The sequence below is a fragment of the Osmerus mordax genome, chromosome 28 (genome assembly GCF_038355195.1).
Source record: "Osmerus mordax isolate fOsmMor3 chromosome 28, fOsmMor3.pri, whole genome shotgun sequence".
Taxonomy (NCBI): Eukaryota; Metazoa; Chordata; class Actinopteri; order Osmeriformes; family Osmeridae; genus Osmerus; species Osmerus mordax.
Window position 1 is genome coordinate 2036320 of NC_090077.1, and position 20020 is coordinate 2056339.

Here is a 20020-nt window from a genome sequence, read left to right on the forward strand (position 1 = left end):
TCTCTCTCTCTCAGCTCTAATTCACCATGGCATGTTTGTCTATCGTCGGCCATGTTGTTCCGTATTGGCCTTCTTGGCCCACGCGGTTTGGGGTGAGTGGCTTTACCACTCACATCGCAAGCCTGCTTTTATGAAAGCAGATGTCAAGGTGTGTGTGTGTGTGGGGGGGGTCTGTCTGTCTGTGTGTGTGTGTGTGTGTGTGTGTGTGTGTGTGTGTGTGCTTTCACCACTTTCAGAACTCATCACTAACTCATCCAACGATCACAACTCATGGAATAACACACACTTTTGACACCATGACTACATCCCAGTAGAAACATTTCCATGAGCAAGGCAGGGGAGATGAAGAGCTGAGGCCTCGTGGACTTAGAAGATAAGATCCCTCTCTCTCTCTAGCTTGTGGTCGTCGTCCCTTGGGTGACTGACTCACGGTCCACAGTGTTAGTTGAGAACAAATTCCCTCTTCATTAAGTCCTTGTTGAGTTAGATGATACTGTATCTGACCTTCGTATATGATGAGGTGGGTTCTCAAGTACTGAGAAAGGGGAAAGCGAGACGGCGAGAATGAGACCAGAATATCGAGTCCCATTCCCTGTAAGAAAACTGAGGAAATCTTACGAAAAACAACATCTGATTTGAATCAGGACAGCCTTTGTCATTTCCATTTGGAATGCTTATCTGAAACCACTTATATAACCCTTCACAACTTTCAACGCTGAGACACCCAGAAAATGATCCCGTTTGGAATCTTAAACTGGCTAATTATTGTTCAATTTATTTTCTTGACACTGTAGCTGTCTCAAATTCTTAAACAGAAATAATGAAATCACCCCGAGTATAGGCTACGTTCTCCTGAGTGTATGCCAGACACACAGTGTGTGTGTGTGTGAGAGAGAGAAAGTGCATGTGTGAGAGTGCCAAATGTGTGTGTGTGTGTGTGTGTGTAGGAGGAGAGCACGGAGGGGGAACAGACAATAGCAGGGCACAGACAGCATTGGTCCCCTGAAAGGGCATGCTCTTGTCATCTGCTCAAACATTCTCCTGTGTGTTTCTCCACGGCAGTTTGGCACCAAATGAGTTTTCCTGCAGACAGACTAATACTGTTGCTAGCTCAACGACTTCCTCAGGAAGGAATGTCCTCTGCGAAGAGATGGAAAGAAAAGATAGAAATAAAGCGAAAGACATGTTCCAAACGGAATCAGACTGTGTGTTGTCCTGCTTGTCATTGTTGTAATTGTTCTTTGTAAGAATTCCAGTCTTTTGTGATGAATTGGGTTCAGTAGTATAGGAGTCTTCTCTCTCCTCCCTTTCCCCTCCCCCCTTTTCTTCCACTATTCTCGTGTGGAGGAATTCTCCTGTGCAGTCTCTGGAGTCTGTCCCTTCCTGCATGTGTGTGGTGTTGGTTTGGAAGTCTCCCTCTCTGTAAACCTATTATAATTGTGAATTTCCCTTCCCCCTCCTCCTCATCCTCTGCCTCCTACTAGCCTCCTCTTTCAACCTCTCCTCCTCACCCTTCTCTCCCCTCCTCTCCTCCCTCGCTCAGTTCGGTGTGTGATCTTTGCACCTGTTCAGACTCGTCAGGCAGGGCGGGGCTGCTTCTGACCCTCTCATCTTTGTTGTTGCAGCTGACCTGCACCGTAATCTCCCATCTCCTCTGTCTTTTAGATGAGTGACTGGGCTGCTCCCTCGCTCCCTCCCCCCCCCTGCCCTCCTCCCTGTCCAGCCCAGTCTCAGTCTCTCAGTCTGGGTCTGGTGAAGGCTTGCATGTGTTGAACTCCAGAAACTTCCACACCAGGGAGGAGGGGAGGAACTCAAAAGCCAGGCAGCTCGTGGGTGTTAACACAGAACCCTAAACCACAGAACAACGCCACAGAACGCTGAAGAGGATTGCTATCTGGAGCGTTCGGAACTGGAACACGGCGAGACACCGTTCTGGAACACGGAGGAAGATTCCCTGGCCGGGACACTTAGCTGAGGTGTCTGGTTGAACTTTCGTCAACAGCAGAATCCCACGGTGGAACTTTGCAAGCGTAGAACCCCGAGGTAGGGAAGAGGAACGTGGGCAGGATGAGGGGGGGCGAGGCTGCGCTGGTGAGCTGGGCTCTGCTGGCCGTGTGCTGTGTGTTGCTGCCCCGGGGGGGGCACAGCGCAGGGGGGGTCATCTCCATGGCCCCTGAGATGGGGAGGGGGGAGGGGGGGATGGAGGTGCTCCAGACCCTGGAGGTGCAGAAGGATCCAGGGAGAGAAGAGGCTGCTCTGGAGGAGGTGGACCCCCAAGGTAGGACCAGGAGGGCCAGAGAGGTCGCAGAGGAGAAGACCCTGGCAGGTAAGGAGAATCAAGTCTGCTTTACTACGCTGACACATCTTAATGTTACAAGTGGTTCATGATGAATAAGAAGTCTGTTATGACTGAGTTAGAACACATTCTTCTGTTACATTACCAGACACTGAGAAGGTGGAGGGGGAATGAATGAAAGATGACTGGCCTTGAGCGTTAACCCTACATCTTGAATTACTTACTCTATGACAAGTTAAGCTGAATGAATGCAAGTATGCACAAGCACACACACACACATTCCAGGCATCCATCAGAGTTGAGAAAGTCCAGATATACTCACCTGTCTACGACTCCTAGACTTACCTCTCTCTCTCACCCCCCCCCCCCCCCCCCCCCCCCACACACACACACACAGACAGACAGACATCTGGGGATAAACATGAAAAGAAGCACGTTGGCCCAGACTGAGGCCAGAGCAGCCAATGTCAGGGCAGATAGCTTTGCTGGCCAGAGCATCTTGCAGACAGATTCTGACTAATCAGTTATTTTCCACTGACTGAGCTCGAATCCAGGATGACTGGAGACCACAGAACAAGCTCAGAATATTCCGGAAGGTCCTATCCAACAGAGATACGGCGTGGTAGGGATGTTGTCTCTTATGGACTTGCACACATTCAGGCCAGGCGTCTGGGGATTCAATCTACAGCTGGAAGGAGCGGAGGACCGCGGCCTGAGGGATTTATGAGCTAGATGCTGCTTCTGTTGTGGACCTGGGCTGGCAGCGTATCATTTGAGGCAGGGCCAGACGTGAAGGCCCTGAGAGAGGCCAGGAGAGGCCAGCCCCCAGTCGTATAACTCACTGGCACACCCTTTCACTGGCATCAAGTCAGCCCTCAACATCTCTCTGTCTGTCTGTCTCTGGTGTTGATAGGAACCTTTGGTGTCTTCTTGCTTCCAGTCTGTCCGTGTGATTCACGGTCGAGGTGTGTGTGTGTGTCTGTGGGCGGGTGCAAGTCCAGCTGTTTGTTCTTTTTGGCCTTTTTGATTTTCTCTGCCTCGCGCACACACACACACACACAGACACACACTGTAATAATGAGCCACATGTCCCCCCCCACAGGTAGGCTGAGAAGAGCCCCGCAGGAGGACAAAGAGAAAAAGAAGAAAGACAAGAAGAAGAACAAGGAGCCGGGTTCCACGAAAAAGCCCAAGACTGAGAAGAAGAAGAAGGAGAAAGGACGCAAGGGCAAGGTGCCCCCCACCACCACCCCTGTCCCCACCACCACCACCCCTGTCCCCACCACCACCCCTGTCACCACCACAGAGCCAGGTATGGTGTCTGTGTGAGTGAGTGTAGGTATGTCCTCAGTGAATCATTCCCTTTGATATTTTAAGCATTGCTTAACATGTTATGTCTCTGTCTGTCTGCCTGTCTGTCTGCCTGTCTGCCTGTCTGTCTGCCTGTCTGCCTGTCTGTCCTCTCAGTGATTCCAACTGAACCGCCCACGGAGCCTGAGGCTTACCCAGATTACCCCTTCCCAGATGAAGGTGAGCCTCAAGATCTCCACACGCACGCACACACACACACACACACGCACGCACGCACAACCTCCCTGTCCGTTTGTGCGTTGCAGAGGATGACTACTGGAAGCCCGAGGAGGGGGCAGAGGAGACCGACGCCCCGGTCACAGACCACTACGACGACTACTGGAAGCCTGAGGAGGGGGCAGAGGAGACCGACGCCCCGGTCACAGACCCCTACGACGACTACTGGAGAGGAGAGGAGACCACAGTCTTCCCCACTGTGGTGGACGGGAAGGTGAAGATCGACGACGGAGACTACTGGGACGCCACATGTACGTCTGTCTGTGTGCCTGTGTATCTGTCTGTGTGTCTGTCTGTCTGTGTGTCTGTGTATATGTCTGTGTATATGTCTGTGTATATGTACGTCTGTCTGTGTATGTGTCTGTGTATATGTCTGTCTGTGTGTCTGTGTGCCTGTGTGTCTGTGTATATGTCTGTGTATATGTCTGTGTATATGTCTGTGTATATGTACGTCTGTCTGTCTGTGTGTCTGTATGTCTGTCTGTCACTTTTCTTCCCTCTCCATGCCTTCCTCTCTCTTCTTTTCTCCCTCCCTCCCTCCTCTCTAATCCACCTGGACTCTGTGAGGGCTGACAGGTTGTTTCCATCAGTGCAGATCATGGAAAGAGTCTGGGACTGTCAGAGTTCATCTGACCGGACTTTATGTGATACACTCAACACTGTTTCATTACAGAGAGTTAATTTTTCCACTACCTCTCTCTCTCTCTTTCTTTCTTTCCTTCCTCCTCCCTTTGCTCCGTGTCACTTTTCTTTTCCATACATTCTCTTTTTCTCTCCACTCTCTCTTTCTCTGACTTTTTACTATATGAATCTCCCCCTCTCCCCCTCTCCCCCTCTCCCCCTCTCCCCCTCTCCCCCTCTCCCCCTCTCCCCCTCTCCCCCTCTCCCCCTCTCCCCCTCTCCCAGTCGAGGCTCCTGAGCAGCTTCCCTTCCCGGAGGGGGAGGAGGTGAGCCCCACAGACAAGGAAGACTTCACCATCACAGGTGACTTACGCTGCAGTCACACCTACTTTCTGCAACACTCTCAAACAATCAACCCACCAGACCGTCCCCGATCTAGACCACGGGGGCAAAATCCTAGTGTGTGTGTGTGGCTAGACACTTCTTCTCCTTAGTGTGTGTGTGTGGCTAGACACTTCTTCTCCTTAGTGTGTGTGTGTGGCTAGACACTTCTTCTCCTTAGTGTGTGTGTGTGAGGGGTGGAGGGGGCGGCTGGTGCCACAATGCCTGAACAGTTTCATGGTTTTGTTGTGAGGTTAAACGCCCCTTCATTAGATGAGTCTAAAGTTGAAAATGCTTCTGATGTAAACGTTTAACTAGATCGTTGAGAGCCTGGGTGTAACAGTAATCGCACAAACCCACAACATCTGTTGTGGAGCGAACAAAGTTTAGTAATTTAGCAGACACACTTGGGCTGCTTTTCTCTGCCCGGAGACGTGACTGTATAGCTTCAGAGAGCTTATGAAAAATGATCTTGTAAAAAGCTTGCGTAAAATCCACAGCATGTAGTGTGTGTGTACAGTAGCTGGGCTGTCCCCATCTGGTGTCTGGGTGCAGCGTTCTGTTCAAGTGTCAGATGTGAAGGTACATTTGTTTTGTCTCTTCAAACAGAGCTGCCCTCTGCTGAGCCTCCCTTTGAACGCAACTGGTATGATGAGTATGACTATGGACGACGTAAGTTTACACGCACGCACACACACGTACAAACACACACGCACAAACACACAGTTTTCCTGGTTATTTTTGTGGGGATTCAGTCTTGTTTTCCCTATCCCTTAACCCTAACTTTGGCCCACACGTGCGCATCAAAGTTTCTAACGTGACCATCCAGTAACAGTGATTAGATAGACTTTACATACGATGTACTGTAAGGATCCGGCTCAATCCTCAGGAACAATCCAGAGAACAACCTCAAGACTGTTCTGAATTCCATGTTTATTTTCTGATGTAGAAACTGCAGCAAGTTTGACTGTGCTGAAACCAAGAACTATGATACAAACTGACAAACAGACTGAGTAAAGCCAGACAAAAGAAATAACGAAAAACAGACCGCTAACCTTTTACAGATTAGCAAACTAAACACTTCCAACACACATTTTAACCCTATAAATTCTAAATTAAGTGAAGGCTCCATGTATGTTTGTGTAATTAGTGTAAATTATATGTATTGCATAGGTTACATTGTTTGCGAAATGTACATAACTTTTCACCAGAAAGTTGAAGCAGAAACAGACATGCAAAGCTGAAATCTGGGCTGAAATCTGGGCTGAAATCTGGGGTGTTTCGTGAGAATCTCAACCCTGTTTACCTCTCGTTCATTCCATAGCAAACAAGGAGGACGAAAAGAAAGAGAGAGAGAGACTTGAGAAGGAGAGAGAGAGAGAGGAGCAGGGTGAGTAGTCCAGACTCGCTCCCAGCCCAGTGTAAATCCCCTTCATGATCTACCACACATCCACTCTTCATCAGAGTGGGAACAACCGTGTTCCCACTCCTATCATCTAGCATCATCACATGCCTGCAGGCGGCTCCATCACTCACAGACACAGGCACATGTCTGACACAGGCACATGTCTGACACAGGCACAGGTCTGACACAGGCACAGGTCTGACACAGGCACATGTCTGACACAGGCACAGGTCTGACACAGGCACAGGTCTGACACAGGCACATGTCTGACACAGGCACAGGTCTGACACAGGCACAGGTCTGACACAGGCACAGGCTGACACAGACTTACAGTCCTCTTGCTACGACTTGCAGGGTTCACATGAGAGTTCACACACTGCAAACAGTGTGCGTGTGTGTGTGTGTGTTGTGTGTTGATAGGGAATGTGAAGGGAGCCCTGGGGTGGAGTGATTACCTGTTGAAAGTGATACAAGGTATCCCAACAGGACTGGAGGAGAGAGAGAGACAGAGAGAGAGAGAGTGAGAGAGAGTGAGAGAGCGAGAGTTAGGGAGAAACCGGGGGAGGCCAGGAAGGCAAGGCAAGGAGAGGCAGGGGCGAGAGACGGAGAGAGAAAGAGAAACAGAGAGGGGGGGGGGGGGGGGTGGCAGAGGAGAGAGGGTGACACCAGGTCTGGGGGAGTGAACACCGTGATGGAGTTACTACACAAATGAGCACCAGCTGCAGCTGCCACGTGTTGCTACGGCGCGTCACCCTGCACGGTGAGGTAAACACGATGTGAGGTTAGAGGCTGGTGTTAGAGGCCAATCTGGACTGCTTAGACATTTAGTCATTTTTAGTCATTCAGAGCCACAGCCACAGCCACAGGCTTAGAGGTTGGAGTTGGAGGCTGTTGTTTGAGGCTAGTTAAAGACTAGTCACTGACCTCATGGAGGTTTGTGTTAGAGGCTGGTGTTTGAGGATAGTTAAAGACTCAGACCTCATAGTGCTTGAATCTACTGAAAGGGAAGTCATTGGTCTCAAAGGCTGTTGTTAGAGGCTGGTTGGAGCCAGGAACCAATGATATACGACAGATGTCAGCGGGGTACATCCTGTGTGGTGGTTCAGCCAATCACAGCAGGGAAGATATGTCTTTCCCAGCTCAAGAGTAACGTTAGAAGGTCACAAGGTTAACAAAGTGTCTGTGACGATGGCTTCTCAACTGTAACTGTGTGTGTGTGTGTGTGTGCATTCATGCATGCACTATCAATCACAAAGACAGAGCCCAACTAGGTCAACACTGTTGATGTGCAGAGCAGAAGAGAACAGGAAGTGATGGAGTTGTGGAGTGATTGACAGGTGGTGGTTGTGTTCCTGCTGACAGAGAGAGCGCAGAGAAGGAGAGAGCAGGAGGAGAGAGCCAAGAAGAGACCTCGCATCTTTAAAGAGCCAAAGAGTAAGTCATGGACATGACTGGCACCTGGCACCAGTCACTAACACCCAGCCAGTCCAACATGGATAAGGTCTTCCTTATATAACCCCTTTGTGTGTATGTGTGCCTGTGTGTGTGTGTGTGTGTGTGTGTGTGCCTGTGTGTGTGTGTGTGTGCGTTCTCAGAATGTCCTCCTCTAGGGATGGAGTCTCACAAGGTGGAGGCAGATCAGCTCCTGTCCTCCTCTGTGTCTCAGTACCGCTTCTCCACACACAGGGCCCGACTCAACATGCAGGTACCACAACCAGGTCCAAGTTACCTGTCTGCTCAAATCAATATAGCTAAGCCTGGCTGTGGTCTGGCTATTCACTACATGAAGATTACTCTGCTTTTTTGGATGATCTTGATGCTATTGATTGTGGGTGATTTATCACATATCTATAGTTGACAGCCACAATGTGATGATCTCAATGGCTAGATGCCAGTTATCAGATTCGGTTGGGCGTAACAGAATCAGACTTTATAGAACTCTGGTGTGGATTCCATGGTTCCCAGGGTTCCGAAGATGAGGACGACATGAGGGGCGGGGCCTGGTGTGCAAACCCAGAGGATAAGATCCACTGGTTTGAGATTGACGGTCGGAGAGCCACGGAGTTCACCGGGGTCATCACCCAGGGACGAGACTCCGGCAACGAGTAGGACAACACACACACACACACAGAGTAAATGGTTGTGGTGATTACCTGTGTGTGAGCTTGTGAACTCACCTTGCAGGACAGACTTTGTGACGTCGTACTTCGTAGCCTTCAGTAATGACAGCAGAGAGTGGATCACCATCCATGACGGCTACTCTGACTGGGTGAGTCAGGCTCTCACTGGTCCAATCTCACAGCTCCAATCATTCTGCTCCAATCATACAGCTCCAATCATACAGCTCCAATCATACAGCTCCAATCATACAGCTCCAATCATTCTGCTCCAATCATACAGCTCCAATCATACAGCTTCAATCATACTGCTCCAATCAACCCCCCCGCCCCTCTCTCCCTGCACGTGTAGTTGTTCTTTGGGAACAGTGACATGGACACTCCGGTGCTGAACCAGTTTGCTATGCCCATGTTGGCGCGCTACATCAGGGTGATCCCTCAGAGCTGGAATGGCAGTCTGTGCATGAGACTGGAGGTCCTGGGCTGCCCTGTGCCTGGTGAGACACACACTGACACACACACACACACTATAAATCCCCTTCCCACACACACCAACACACACACAGTCTCTTTCTCCACAAACACACACACACAGGCCTCATCACTGTGTGTGTCCGTCCCATCAGATCCAGATGCTGTCCACTACAGACAGAATGAAGTGACCCCGGTAGACTACCTGGACTTCAGACACCACAACTACTCTGCCATGGTCACGGTGAGCGCCGATCTGGGACACCTCACACAATCACCCAACAGCCCAACACCTCACATGACTACCAAGAAGACCAGCACCTCCTCAATTGTCTTATTCACGTCATCTTCGAATCCGCAGTCTTGTTATATATGATATAACACTGTGTTCTGTCTCTCTGTCTATGTGTGCTATCTCTCTGTATCTGTCTCTCTCTCTCTTCCTCTCTCTCTGTCTCTCTTTCTCTCTGTGCAGCTGATGAAGTCTGTGGGTGACGAGTGTCCCAACATCACCAGTGTTTACAGTCTGGGCCTCAGCTCTGAGGGACGGGACATCCTGGCCATGGTCCTGTCTGACAACCCCACTCAGCATGAGCCAGGTCTGGCCACAGAAACACCGCAGACTGCAACACTAAATCATTCTCATATCCTATTATCAACACTCAAAGTAGAACATTATTAGAACAAATTACAGTGTTGACTACAGACTATTATCAACCCAATACAGTCATTTATTAAAGTATGAATGGAGGGCCCCATTTGGTCTAACGTTTTCTACTCACCCATTTGTAGATTTAATTAATTTAATTGAAGATTACGTTGTTTTTTGCTGTAAACAACACGACAGAAAGTTCCACCAAAACTGTCCCGTCCTCCCTGTTGTGTAATAATATAACTTTCCTATTTCCAATTAAGCTAATTGGTTTAAGATAAGTAGCTCAATGCTTATTGGTTATTTCCTTCTTCCTTATTTGGAAGCGGTTTTGACAGAGACCAAACGTTGCAATATAAAACATCCATTCTGATTGGTCAATTTAGTAACGAGAGGAGCCGTTATTCCTACAGCCTCCTCTGGCATGGCGTGCAATACAATCAATGAATATGGGCGTATGATATAGCCTGCGTATCTTGGAAAATGAAAATATATATATATTATGGTCATCATCATCATGGACTGAACAATTTTGTAAGGACTGTATATAATACAGTACACTGTATTATATATACATTTGTTTCTCCTCTCAGGTGAGCCGGAGTTCCGTTTCACGGCGGGTCTCCACGGTAACGAGGCTGTGGGTCGGGAGATGGTTCTGCTTCTGATGCAGTACCTGTGTAAGGAGTACAAGGACGGGAACCCGCGAGTGCGCCGCCTGGTGGAGGGAATACGCATACACCTGGTGCCCTCGCTCAACCCTGACGGACAGGAGAAGGCCCTCCTTGCAGTAAGTCGCACCTTTATATTTCTGTTTATTTTGGCACTTCTGTGTATTCAGGTACACCTCTCGGTATGATAAACTAAAAGCAGACTGTTTTAGGAAACCGTTCCGGGAAATGCTGTTCTAGACTGGTCAATTGACCATTTAGAAGCTACCACACAAGAATTTGACGGGAAAAAGCTATTTCATTGACATATAGCAGACGCTCTTAACCAGAGAGACTTACATTTACATTTAGTCATTTAGAAGACGCTCTTATCCAGAGCGACTTACAGTAAGTACAGGGACATACCCCCGAGGCAAGTAGGGTGAAGTGCCTTGCCCAAGGACACAACGTCAGTTTGCATGACCGGGAATCGAACTGGCAACCTTCGGATTACTAGCCTGACTCCCTCACCGCTCAGCCACCTGACTCTATTTCACTTGCATCAACTGTCTCTCGACCTTTTTCTCTCTGTCTCTCTCTTCTCCCTCAGGGTTCAGAGCTGAGTGGATGGACCACCGGCCACTGGACCGCAGATGGACACGACATCTTCCAGAACTTTCCAGACCTGAACAGTGTGTTGTGGGAGGCCGAGGACCGGGGCATGGTGCCAAAGATCACCCCCAACCACCATGTCCCCATCCCTGGAGACCTGGAGGGGAACAGTTCGGTGTGTGTGTGTGTGTGTGTGTTTCAACATACTGTGAGCTTTTGACATCCTACCCACCTGACAACGTCCTCCATCCCTTCTGTTACAGATCTCCGTGGAGACGCGGCACATCATCTCGTGGATGGAGAGCATCCCGTTCGTGCTGGGCGCCAACCTGCAGGGCGGGGAGAAGGTCGTGGCTTATCCCTACGACAACATGCGCCTGGCCAAGAAAGCCGACAGCCACGACACACAGAGGACACACAGCCGCAAGAAGAGACAGTAGGATCTCGTCTCTCCTTCCTCCCTCTCTCCTGGCTCCGAGCCCCTTCTTTTTCCAACATTGTCTCCCGTGTCTTTCAGTTTTTTGGGAGGTCTCTCTACACTCAATAACGAACTCTTGGAAGGTCCAGCTTCCAAAACGTCAAGGAGAGGAACTGTCTGTCTGTGTCAGAGCCTGGCGTAAAAGGCAGTGTTTGTATTTCCTGTTTCAAGATACGAGGAGGAGGGCTACGATGTGACGGAGTGGGAGCGGGGCTACCAGGAGGAGCCTGATTGGAGGGACCGGGGACACAGGGAGGAGCCAGAGGAGGATTGGAGAAGACAGGGACACGGACACGAGAGCTACGGGCACGAGAGCCACGGGGGCGAAGGGTACGACCACGGAGGTTATGAGCGCGGAGGGTACGACCGCGGAGGTTACGAGCACGGGGGGTACGAGCACGGGGGGTACGAACATGGGGGCCACGGGCAGAGGGAGGAGGAGGAGGATGACAGAGGGCGAGGGGGCTACCAGGACTCGGAGCCAGAGGACGAGCCGCGAGCCACGGCGGACGCATCCCTTTTCAGGTGGCTGGCCATCTCCTACGCCTCCACCCACCTGAGCATGACGCGCTCCCACCACGGCGGTTGCCACGGCAACGACGTCACCGGAGGGCAGGGGATCGTCAACCGGGCCAAGTGGAAACCCGTCGCAGGAAGTAAGTGCGGACTTCTTGCTTGGTGTGCGGAATGTTCCAGGCCCGGATTGCAAATTAGTTTCCTTTTCTTCTGTCCCTTTTCTTCCCTCTTTCCTGCTCTCCTCCTCCACGACCTCTCACCCTCTCGCTCTCCTTCCACCCTTGCCTCCCCAGGCATGAATGACTTCAGCTACCTGCACACCAACTGTTTTGAGCTGTCCATGTTCCTGGGCTGTGACAAGTTCCCTCACCAGACTGAGCTGCTGTCGGAATGGGAGAATAACAGGGAGGCCATGCTCATCTTCATGGAGCAGGTGTGTCTCTCTCTTACACACACACAAACACACACACACACACACATGCACGTCTGTTCTCAGCATGGACAGGCAGCAGGAGGTTGTTACAGTAACTAAGACCCCCCCCTCCCATTATGCCAGGTGCATCGTGGGATACGGGGCATAGTCAAGGACCAGGAAGGAAACGCCCTCGGCAACGCTACTGTCTCCGTGGAGGGGGTCAGCCATGATGTCACCACAGGTCAATAGATCATATTTATACTTTATGTAAAATGCTACCATGACCCTAACCCAAACCTTAATCCCCCAGGTTGAAATTTTGGGGGACAATATATATATCCTAACCCTAACCATGACCCTTGACCCCCCTCCCCCCCCCCCCCGCCCCACTAGGAGAGTCAGGGGACTACTGGCGCCTGCTGAACCCGGGGGAGTACCGGGTGACGGTACGGGCCGAAGGCTTCTCTCCCCTCACCAAGCTGTGTGTGGTGGGCTACGAGCCTGGAGCTACCGCCTGCAGCTTCACCCTGGCCAAGTCAAACTGGGACCGCATCAAACAGGTGAGCCAATGGTCTGTGTAGGGATCTCCCTGGTCTCTCTGGGGGTCTCCCTGGTCTCTCTGGGGATCTCCCTGGTCTCTCTGGGGGTCTCCCTGGTCTCTCTGGGGATCTCCCTGGTCTCCCTGGGGGTCTCCCTGGTCTCTCTGGGGATCTCCCTGGTCTCCCTGGGGGTCTCCCTGGTCTCCCTGGTCTCTCTGGGGATCTCCCTGGTCTCTCTGGGGATCTCCCTGGGGGTCTCCCTGGTCTCTCTGGGGATCTCCCTGGTCTCCCTGGGGGTCTCCCTGGTCTCTCTGGGGATCTCCCTGGTCTCCCTGGGGGTCTCCCTGGTCCTGGTCTCCCTCCAGTCTCTCCTGTCGTTCCCTCTTCCCTCAGTTCCCTCTCTACATCCAGACTCCTTCTCAAAGCCCTTCCTTCTCATGTATCTGTCAACCGATGTGTCAATCAACAGATCATGGCCCTGCACGGCAACAAACCCATCCGCCTGCTCAGCCACGGTAACAGCGGCGCACCCCGGAACACAGTTGTTGGCGGCAACAGGCGCAACGGAGGCTTCCCCATAGATCCCGAGATGCGGCGCATGCGCCTGAGGAAGCTTCGTCTCGCCCGGCTACGCCGCCTACGGCAGGAGAGACTGATGAGGGCCACGACCACGTCGCCCCCGACAACCACGACGGTCGCCACGACGACAGAGAGCACCACTGCCTGGTACGACTTCCCGTGGGACAAGTCGACGTCGGAAGGGTTCACCGACTCCATCCTGGATTACAACTACGAGATTAAGGTCGATGATTACTGAAGAAACCAAGGGACTGGTCCAGCTATTACACACACACACATACAGTTATCACTTCCCCTTTGTTCCAGTAGTCTGATCTGTTAACACGCACACACACACCTGTCCTTCTCCATCTCGTAGGTCCTCTCAGTCTATCTCAGATGTGTTGATACAGAGAAGGTTCCAGAAGAGGGTGGAGTCCCCCTGAGGGGGCAGGGAGCAGGGCAATGATCTGGGACAGGAAGGGGAGGGGCTATAGTGTGGGACAGGAAGGGGAAGGGTTATAGAATTAAACTAGTGGTCTTCAGGACTGTCCTGACAGCTGTACTGCTCGAAGTGAATGTATTTCAGACAGGTTCTGGTAATGTTGATACGCTGGTTGCCATGTAGAAACTGTGTCTTACTGTCAGCCTTTCACACGACACAAAACAGCAGCAAACATTAGATCTTATAAAAGAGAGTTGATTTACTTACATTTCTTTCATCCAACAACACAACATTGATTTACAGATGTGGAGACAATGAGAATGTTTCCTGAAGGATGAGGAAACTGACATTCTTAAGCGTTGTTCTACAATAAGCTCAAAATCAGAAGACATGTTATTTTGTTCAAGTAATAAAGGTTTGTTTAAGTACAGGACTCGCATTTCTGTTATTCCCACATATGACACATTTACATTCTGCCATGTGGGCAGACATCCTTGATTTCCACATACAAACCCATACAACTTTAATAATCCATGTGACTGATGAGCATATATTATAGAATCCAGCGTAATTGTAACATGCTTCAGTTAAAGGTGTATTCTGAGGCTACAGTGCTCTATTATGATGCTGTACAACAGCATTCATATTGATGCCTGATCACAGCTGGTGAACAGTATGCAAAGAAAAACAGCCAGCACAGGAGAGTGAGTGTGTGTGTGTGTGTGTAACAAGTTGTTCAGTGGCTGATATTCATCTCGCTGTCCTCGTCGTCGTTGGCGGAAAAGGAGGAGAAGCTGATTGGCTCGCAGTCCAGCGTGCGCAGGTTCACCAGACAGGCCGTCAGTGTGCTGCAGAATTCTGGGATAGCTATCAGGAGGACCTCCTGACCGTCAGAACCTGGGATGGTGAGGTGGAGAGGGAGACAGAGTTAGAACGATGACAGAAAGGAGACAGATGAGGCAGAGAGACTAGAGTCAGGACAGTTAGAGAGTCAGAGCAGTTAGAGACGAGTCAGAGCAGTTAGAGACTAGAGTCAGACCTGTGATGCGTTTGGACTGGAGGGAGGGGGCGCTGCCACTGAAGTAGACATGAGGACATTCCTCCAGGATGAAAGGATCCTTCTGGTAGAACGGATAGCAGCCTGAGAAAGAGAGAGGAGTCAGAACATACCGTGACCCCCCAGTGTGTGTGTGTGTGAGAGTGAGTGAGAGTGTGTGTGAGTGTGTGTGTGTGTGTGTGTGAGAGTGAGTGTGTGTGTGTGAGAGTGAGAGAGAGTGAGTGAGTGTGTGTGTGAGAGAGTGTGTGAGTGAGTGTGAGTGTGTGTTACCCAGTGTGTCGGGTGCGGTGGGGGCCAGGTGCCTCAGACGGAGTGTGTTCTCCAGGATCTCCAGATGGTCGTCCATGCTGCTGTATCTCTTAATGTCGCACACATTCTGACCAGACGTCCCCAGGAAGCTACGGACGCCACCACAGGGACACTCAGCACACACACACACACACTGTCATATTCAACCGTCACATGTTAGACCTGAGAACAGTAGGGCTTCTTGCATTGTGTGTGTGGGATTGACACAGAGTGACAAGCAAGCGAGAGAATGGAAAAGTTAAGTGAGTGTGAGAGAGAAAGAGTAAATGACAATGACAGACAGAAATGTGTTTGTGTGTGTGAGTGCCTACCGGAGCCCGTGCAGGTCGGCCTGGTACGGGTTGGAGACCAGCCGCAGGGTGGGGTAGGGGGAGGAGAGGGGGAACATGCAGCGGTGCATGGGCTGCTGGGGGAGGGTGAAGTTAGTGGGATCATACTGGCCTGGCATCACATCCACTGGTACTGAGCCCTGGAGGGGGAGGGGGGGCAAACACACAGTCAACTATCAACAGCAACAACCAGAACGTTTAGACAACTATGTTTGCCTGAATTCAACACAATTTTGGGCAAGGCAAGTTATAAATGTACCAGCCTTTTCTTCATTTCTGTATATTTTACACGCCCCTTTCCCATTCTGTCCCTCTCTCCTCCCTCACTCCTCACTCCTCTCTCTCATCTCCTCCCTCACTCCCCTTTCTCCTCCCCTCTCTCCTCCCCTCATCTTCTCACCACTAGCTGGAGCAGCATCTCGTCCAGCAGTTTCATGGCATCCACACTGCTTGCCTGGGTCTTCTTAGTCAAGTACTTGGCCTGAGGGGGGAGAGGGAGAAGAGGGGGAGAGGAGGGGAGGGAGAGGGAGAAGAAAGGGAGAAGAGAGGGAAGGGAGAAGAGAGGGAGAGGAGGAGAGGGAGAGGGAGAGGGAGAGGAAGGGGACAGGAAGGGGAGAGGACACAAGGACCTCCGTCAACTTCTCCATGACCAAACCGACAGTCTTTCAACCCAAGGGGTGTCACGTCTAAATCAGTCCCCTCACCCTGGTGGAGGCGTCTTTGTCCTGGGTGCTCTGACTCAGCAGGTTCCCAGCCAAGAGCACCCTGGAGATGGTCGCCGCGCCGCTCTGCTCGCCCTGGTCTCCCAGCTGGCCCGTTACCATGTCGACCAGTAGCTGTAGAGCCAGCATGCTGTCTGCGTTGCTGCCGCCCAGACCCAGGCCGGATGCCAAGAGCACAAACCTGCAACCACACAGCTCAGAGAGTCACACCTCCATCACTGGAGAGAGAGACACACACACACACACACACACACACACACACACACACACACACACACACACACACACACACACACACACACACACACACACACACACACACACACACACACACACACACACACACACACACACACACACACACACACACACACACACACACACACACACACACACACACACACACACACACACACACACACACACACACACACACACACACACACACACACACACACACACACACACAACCAGAATATGTGTGGGAACCAGTCAGAAATGTGTGTGTACCTGTCTGAGTTTAGCGTTGGCCTTGGGGACTGAGGGGGGAGGTCGGCCGTACAGAAGTCCTCCACAGTGAACTTCCCATAATTCTTCTCTGCCCCGTATATTGCAATCACACTACCTGAGATGAGAGAGAGAATACTTAGTCACAAGGTCGCCATGGAGTTTGTCTTCAAAACAAAGTGGTTTGATCGCCCTCAGGTCCTGAGGCGTCCTCTCTCCTAAGTCAGGGCGAGCACGGGGGGCGGACGAGACCTGTGACAAACTTGTCTGCATTGATGTTCCCCTCCAGCTTGATCCTCTGCAGCTCATCTTCCAGTATCAGCTCGTCTGATTGGCTGATGTACTTAGTGCGTGCCGGCTGGGGAAGGAGGTTGTGCTGGGAGACAGAAGGGGGAAAAAAAGAGATGATGGGAGAGAGTGAGGAAGAGAAGGAAAGGATAGTTCCACAATGGGAGCCACGGTGCTTCTCACCTCCTCGCTGATCTCCTTCAGAATGGACGGCTGCAGCTCCATGTGCTTGAACAGGGTTCCCACAATGCAACACTGCTCTCCCATATGCAGGTCGCAAAGTTTCCTCATCAGGACGTCATCTCCTGAGAGAGAGTGAGTGAGTGAGAACATTTCAGATAGATTTGGGCCAGAGATATGTGATTAGTAGTTACAGTATGTGAGAGCGCAAACACCAGCACCCACCCCATTTCTGCTTGGCTCTCTCGGTCAGCAGTGGGTTTATCTGCATTAGCCTGGTGGCGTAGATGTGAGCATACTGGCGATTGAAGCTCCGCTCCCCCAACTTGAAGCGCTCTGCGCAGGGAGAGAAGGCTGGCTCCACCCGCTCGAACACGGGGCCCCTCTCCTCAGAGCCAGGTCGACAAAGCAGGGAGGACAAGCCCTCTACCTGGGCGCTGAGTTCGGAGAACATGGCTCTAGAGACAAGGGGACAGATAAACCTCAACTTTAATCGAGTTGCTAAAAGCTTCCATGCAAAGTCAAAGACCGCTGTCCACTCTTTACCGTACAAGCGTTGGCATGCAATGTTCAATATTTTGATTACAGTAAGAGGCACTGTAACATAAGTTAGGATAATGTAGCTAATTTTAAACAACGAGCTAGCAAGCCAGATCGAAGAGTTGAGTCATGGAAAGCTTGCAAGTGAGCCATAGTACCCATGATGGGTACTATATGACTCACTTGCAAGCTAATTGGCGAACTGTAGCGTTGCGTAGCTAAATAAGCTATTCTGCTGCAGCCAAGCCGGGGTACTGTAGCTAGCTACAGCATTTTACTGTGAACAATCGCATAGGACTAACGAAAGAAAAACATCGATCGTATTTTACCTTGGTTACTGCGCAGATGACTGTGAAAGTTGCAGAAAACGTGGTTTTACTGTTGACAGCTTACAGTATTATGCTTTCGCACAACCACAGCATCTCCCGCGAAACAGTTCAACAAACCCCGCGCACTCTCTCTGTCGTCGCCTACTATATACGTAACATGTGTCCGTAAACAGACATGTTTGTAAGGTCTAAGTTACATATAGCAATTGGGAAGTTATTCGAGGACAAAGATTAACTATTTTTTATCTTGACTGTAAAGTTACGTTCCTTTTTTTGTGTTGGTTTCATAGTAAAGTATTTGACAAGATAGCTGATACAGCGATACAGATACGGTGGCACAAAGGTTCATACAACCACACAAGGAAACAAAAGCTGACAATAACACCGTTCTCTGGCTTTTAAATTAACTGCTTTGTTCACCTGTCCAGAGGGGATACACATTATATCAGGCCGTTTTTCATCTGATATAATGTGTACCCCCTCCCCTAACATTCAAAGGGTCTGTACTGCCATAATGTGTGTTATTTTCTGTTCTTTTGGTCACAATGAACAACCTGAGATACTAAAGAGATGTCTGCTCTTTGCCAGCAGCCCTATGGAACGGGTTTTTTAAGAGGCACTGTTTCGACAGCGCCATTGGCCTGCGCTTCAATACAGCCATCTAGTGTCCTAAAGTGAGAATTACACGTGCAGTTCTCACGGTAAACCACCAGATGGCGATGGTAAAGCGCAGCCCTATGGAACGGGTTTTTAAGGGGCACTGTTTCGACAGCGTCATTGGGCTGCGCTTCAATACCGCCATCTCGTGGTTTAAAGTGAGAATTACAAGTGCAGTTCTCATAGGAAATCATGGGATGTTGGTGGTCATCACTGAACGCTAAACCAGAGAATGTCTAATAGGGGAGACCCATGTTGGTAACATGTAGATATGAAATATAGAATATAAATTAGCATACATAAACTGTTTTTGGAATATGTTTATTGTCAGTGAACACAAACATATCACTTATGAATGTGATATCGACAGAGATTCCCCTGCAATGACCATAAAACCATGATTCAGAGAGAAAGGAGGGTGCAGACTGTTGGGATTGTAAATAGAAGATTGTCTGAAACTCCATGGTAACAAAGATAAGACTCTTTCTAGGACTCCAATGATCAACTCTGTCCTGTTTAATATTCCATGATCTTGTCTGTTGCTAGACTAAATCAATAGCAGACACACACTGCCTAAAATAATTGTATTGCCTGTATAACAAATCTTTAAATGGGGAGCCTTTGTTTGGAATTGTGTATTGATGAAGGTTACTGACATGGCATTGCCTTGCAGTCCCTCCAGCAGACAGTCCCATGTGTACAGTGGCTTTGCACCAAGAGCACTCCAGCTGTTTGAGTTTCATTGAGAGTTTACCTGATGTCTTTCTCATAACCTGGCCTCAGCTGTATGAAACTCAAACATTCACCCTGGCAGTTACTGTCTCTGCTCAGCCAAACACCCAGAAATGATGGAGAAATGTGGTAGAGAACACAATTGAAGATAATTAGAGTTGGTGGAAGACATTAGAATGGAGGATCTCTTACTCATTGTGGATTCAATTCATACAGACCAAATCCACATGATTCGAGTCTTGTCAAACATTCATTCTTGCAACACTTACCAACTGCTGACTCATGCATAACCCGAGACAGGCAAGAGAACACTGTTTGTGAATGTGTTTTGCAATCAACCACAGAGTGTAAACCCATTCAAACCACAGATACTCTCACCGTCTGTGGTGCAAACCAAGAACTCCTTCTATCTCTGGGGATGTCAAGGTTTAATCATGGCAGATATGGTCCCGCTGATAATCTGCCTCTGGGCTCTATGGAAGAGATAAGAGAGAGATAACAGGCTTGTAATTATGAATTATTATAAATGTAACCTTGACTAGAATAAGTGTAAATATATATAAAAGAGAGGGAAAGGGATACAAACAGATAGACAAGCAGACAACCAGGGTTATATCTGGAATTAAG

At 50.0% G+C, this 20020-nt stretch overlaps 2 protein-coding genes across 2 annotated transcripts; one reads left to right on the forward strand and one right to left on the reverse strand.

Moving 5' to 3' along the window:
- The first annotated feature begins 2182 nt into the window (after window positions 1–2182).
- aebp1b (AE binding protein 1b) lies at window positions 2183–14171 on the forward strand. The gene is made up of 22 exons (XM_067231110.1): window positions 2183–2326; window positions 3399–3608; window positions 3764–3826; window positions 3913–4134; window positions 4790–4867; window positions 5495–5557; window positions 6210–6275; window positions 7653–7724; window positions 7886–7995; window positions 8256–8395; window positions 8475–8559; window positions 8760–8904; window positions 9034–9122; window positions 9354–9477; window positions 10124–10320; window positions 10791–10967; window positions 11056–11228; window positions 11442–11926; window positions 12080–12219; window positions 12343–12442; window positions 12595–12761; window positions 13210–14171. Exons 1-22 carry the CDS (start codon window positions 2200–2202, stop codon window positions 13555–13557), a joined length of 3381 nt encoding a protein of 1126 aa, XP_067087211.1. The 5' UTR covers window positions 2183–2199; the 3' UTR covers window positions 13558–14171.
- Window positions 13978–18126, reverse strand: pold2 (polymerase (DNA directed), delta 2, regulatory subunit). The gene is made up of 11 exons (XM_067231111.1): window positions 18005–18126; window positions 17361–17593; window positions 17139–17260; window positions 16920–17043; window positions 16671–16785; window positions 16143–16341; window positions 15839–15919; window positions 15421–15578; window positions 15071–15198; window positions 14783–14884; window positions 13978–14640 (listed from the first exon to the last, which is right to left on the reverse strand). Exons 2-11 carry the CDS (start codon window positions 17587–17589, stop codon window positions 14480–14482), a joined length of 1419 nt encoding a protein of 472 aa, XP_067087212.1. The 5' UTR covers window positions 17590–17593; window positions 18005–18126; the 3' UTR covers window positions 13978–14479.
- Between the last annotated feature and the right edge of the window lie 1894 nt (window positions 18127–20020).

What these genes read in the sequence shown, in the direction of transcription:
- aebp1b (XM_067231110.1), top strand. Translation starts at nt 2,200, where the DNA reads ATGGAGGTGCTCCAGACCCTGGAGGTGCAGAAGGATCCAGGGAGAGAA. An exon ending in TTACCCCTTCCCAGATGAAG is followed by an intron (nt 3,827 to 3,912) that starts GTGAGCCTCAAG and finishes TGTGCGTTGCAG; the next exon opens with AGGATGACTACTGGAAGCCC. An exon ending in GTGGAAACCCGTCGCAGGAA is followed by an intron (nt 11,927 to 12,079) that starts GTAAGTGCGGAC and finishes TTGCCTCCCCAG; the next exon opens with GCATGAATGACTTCAGCTAC.
- pold2 (XM_067231111.1), bottom strand. Translation starts at nt 17,589, where the DNA reads ATGTTCTCCGAACTCAGCGCCCAGGTAGAGGGCTTGTCCTCCCTGCTT. An exon ending in CACCGCACCCGACACACTGG is followed by an intron (nt 14,885 to 15,070) that starts GTAACACACACT and finishes TCTCTTTCTCAG; the next exon opens with GCTGCTATCCGTTCTACCAG. An exon ending in CCAGTCCAAACGCATCACAG is followed by an intron (nt 14,641 to 14,782) that starts GTCTGACTCTAG and finishes TCACCATCCCAG; the next exon opens with GTTCTGACGGTCAGGAGGTC.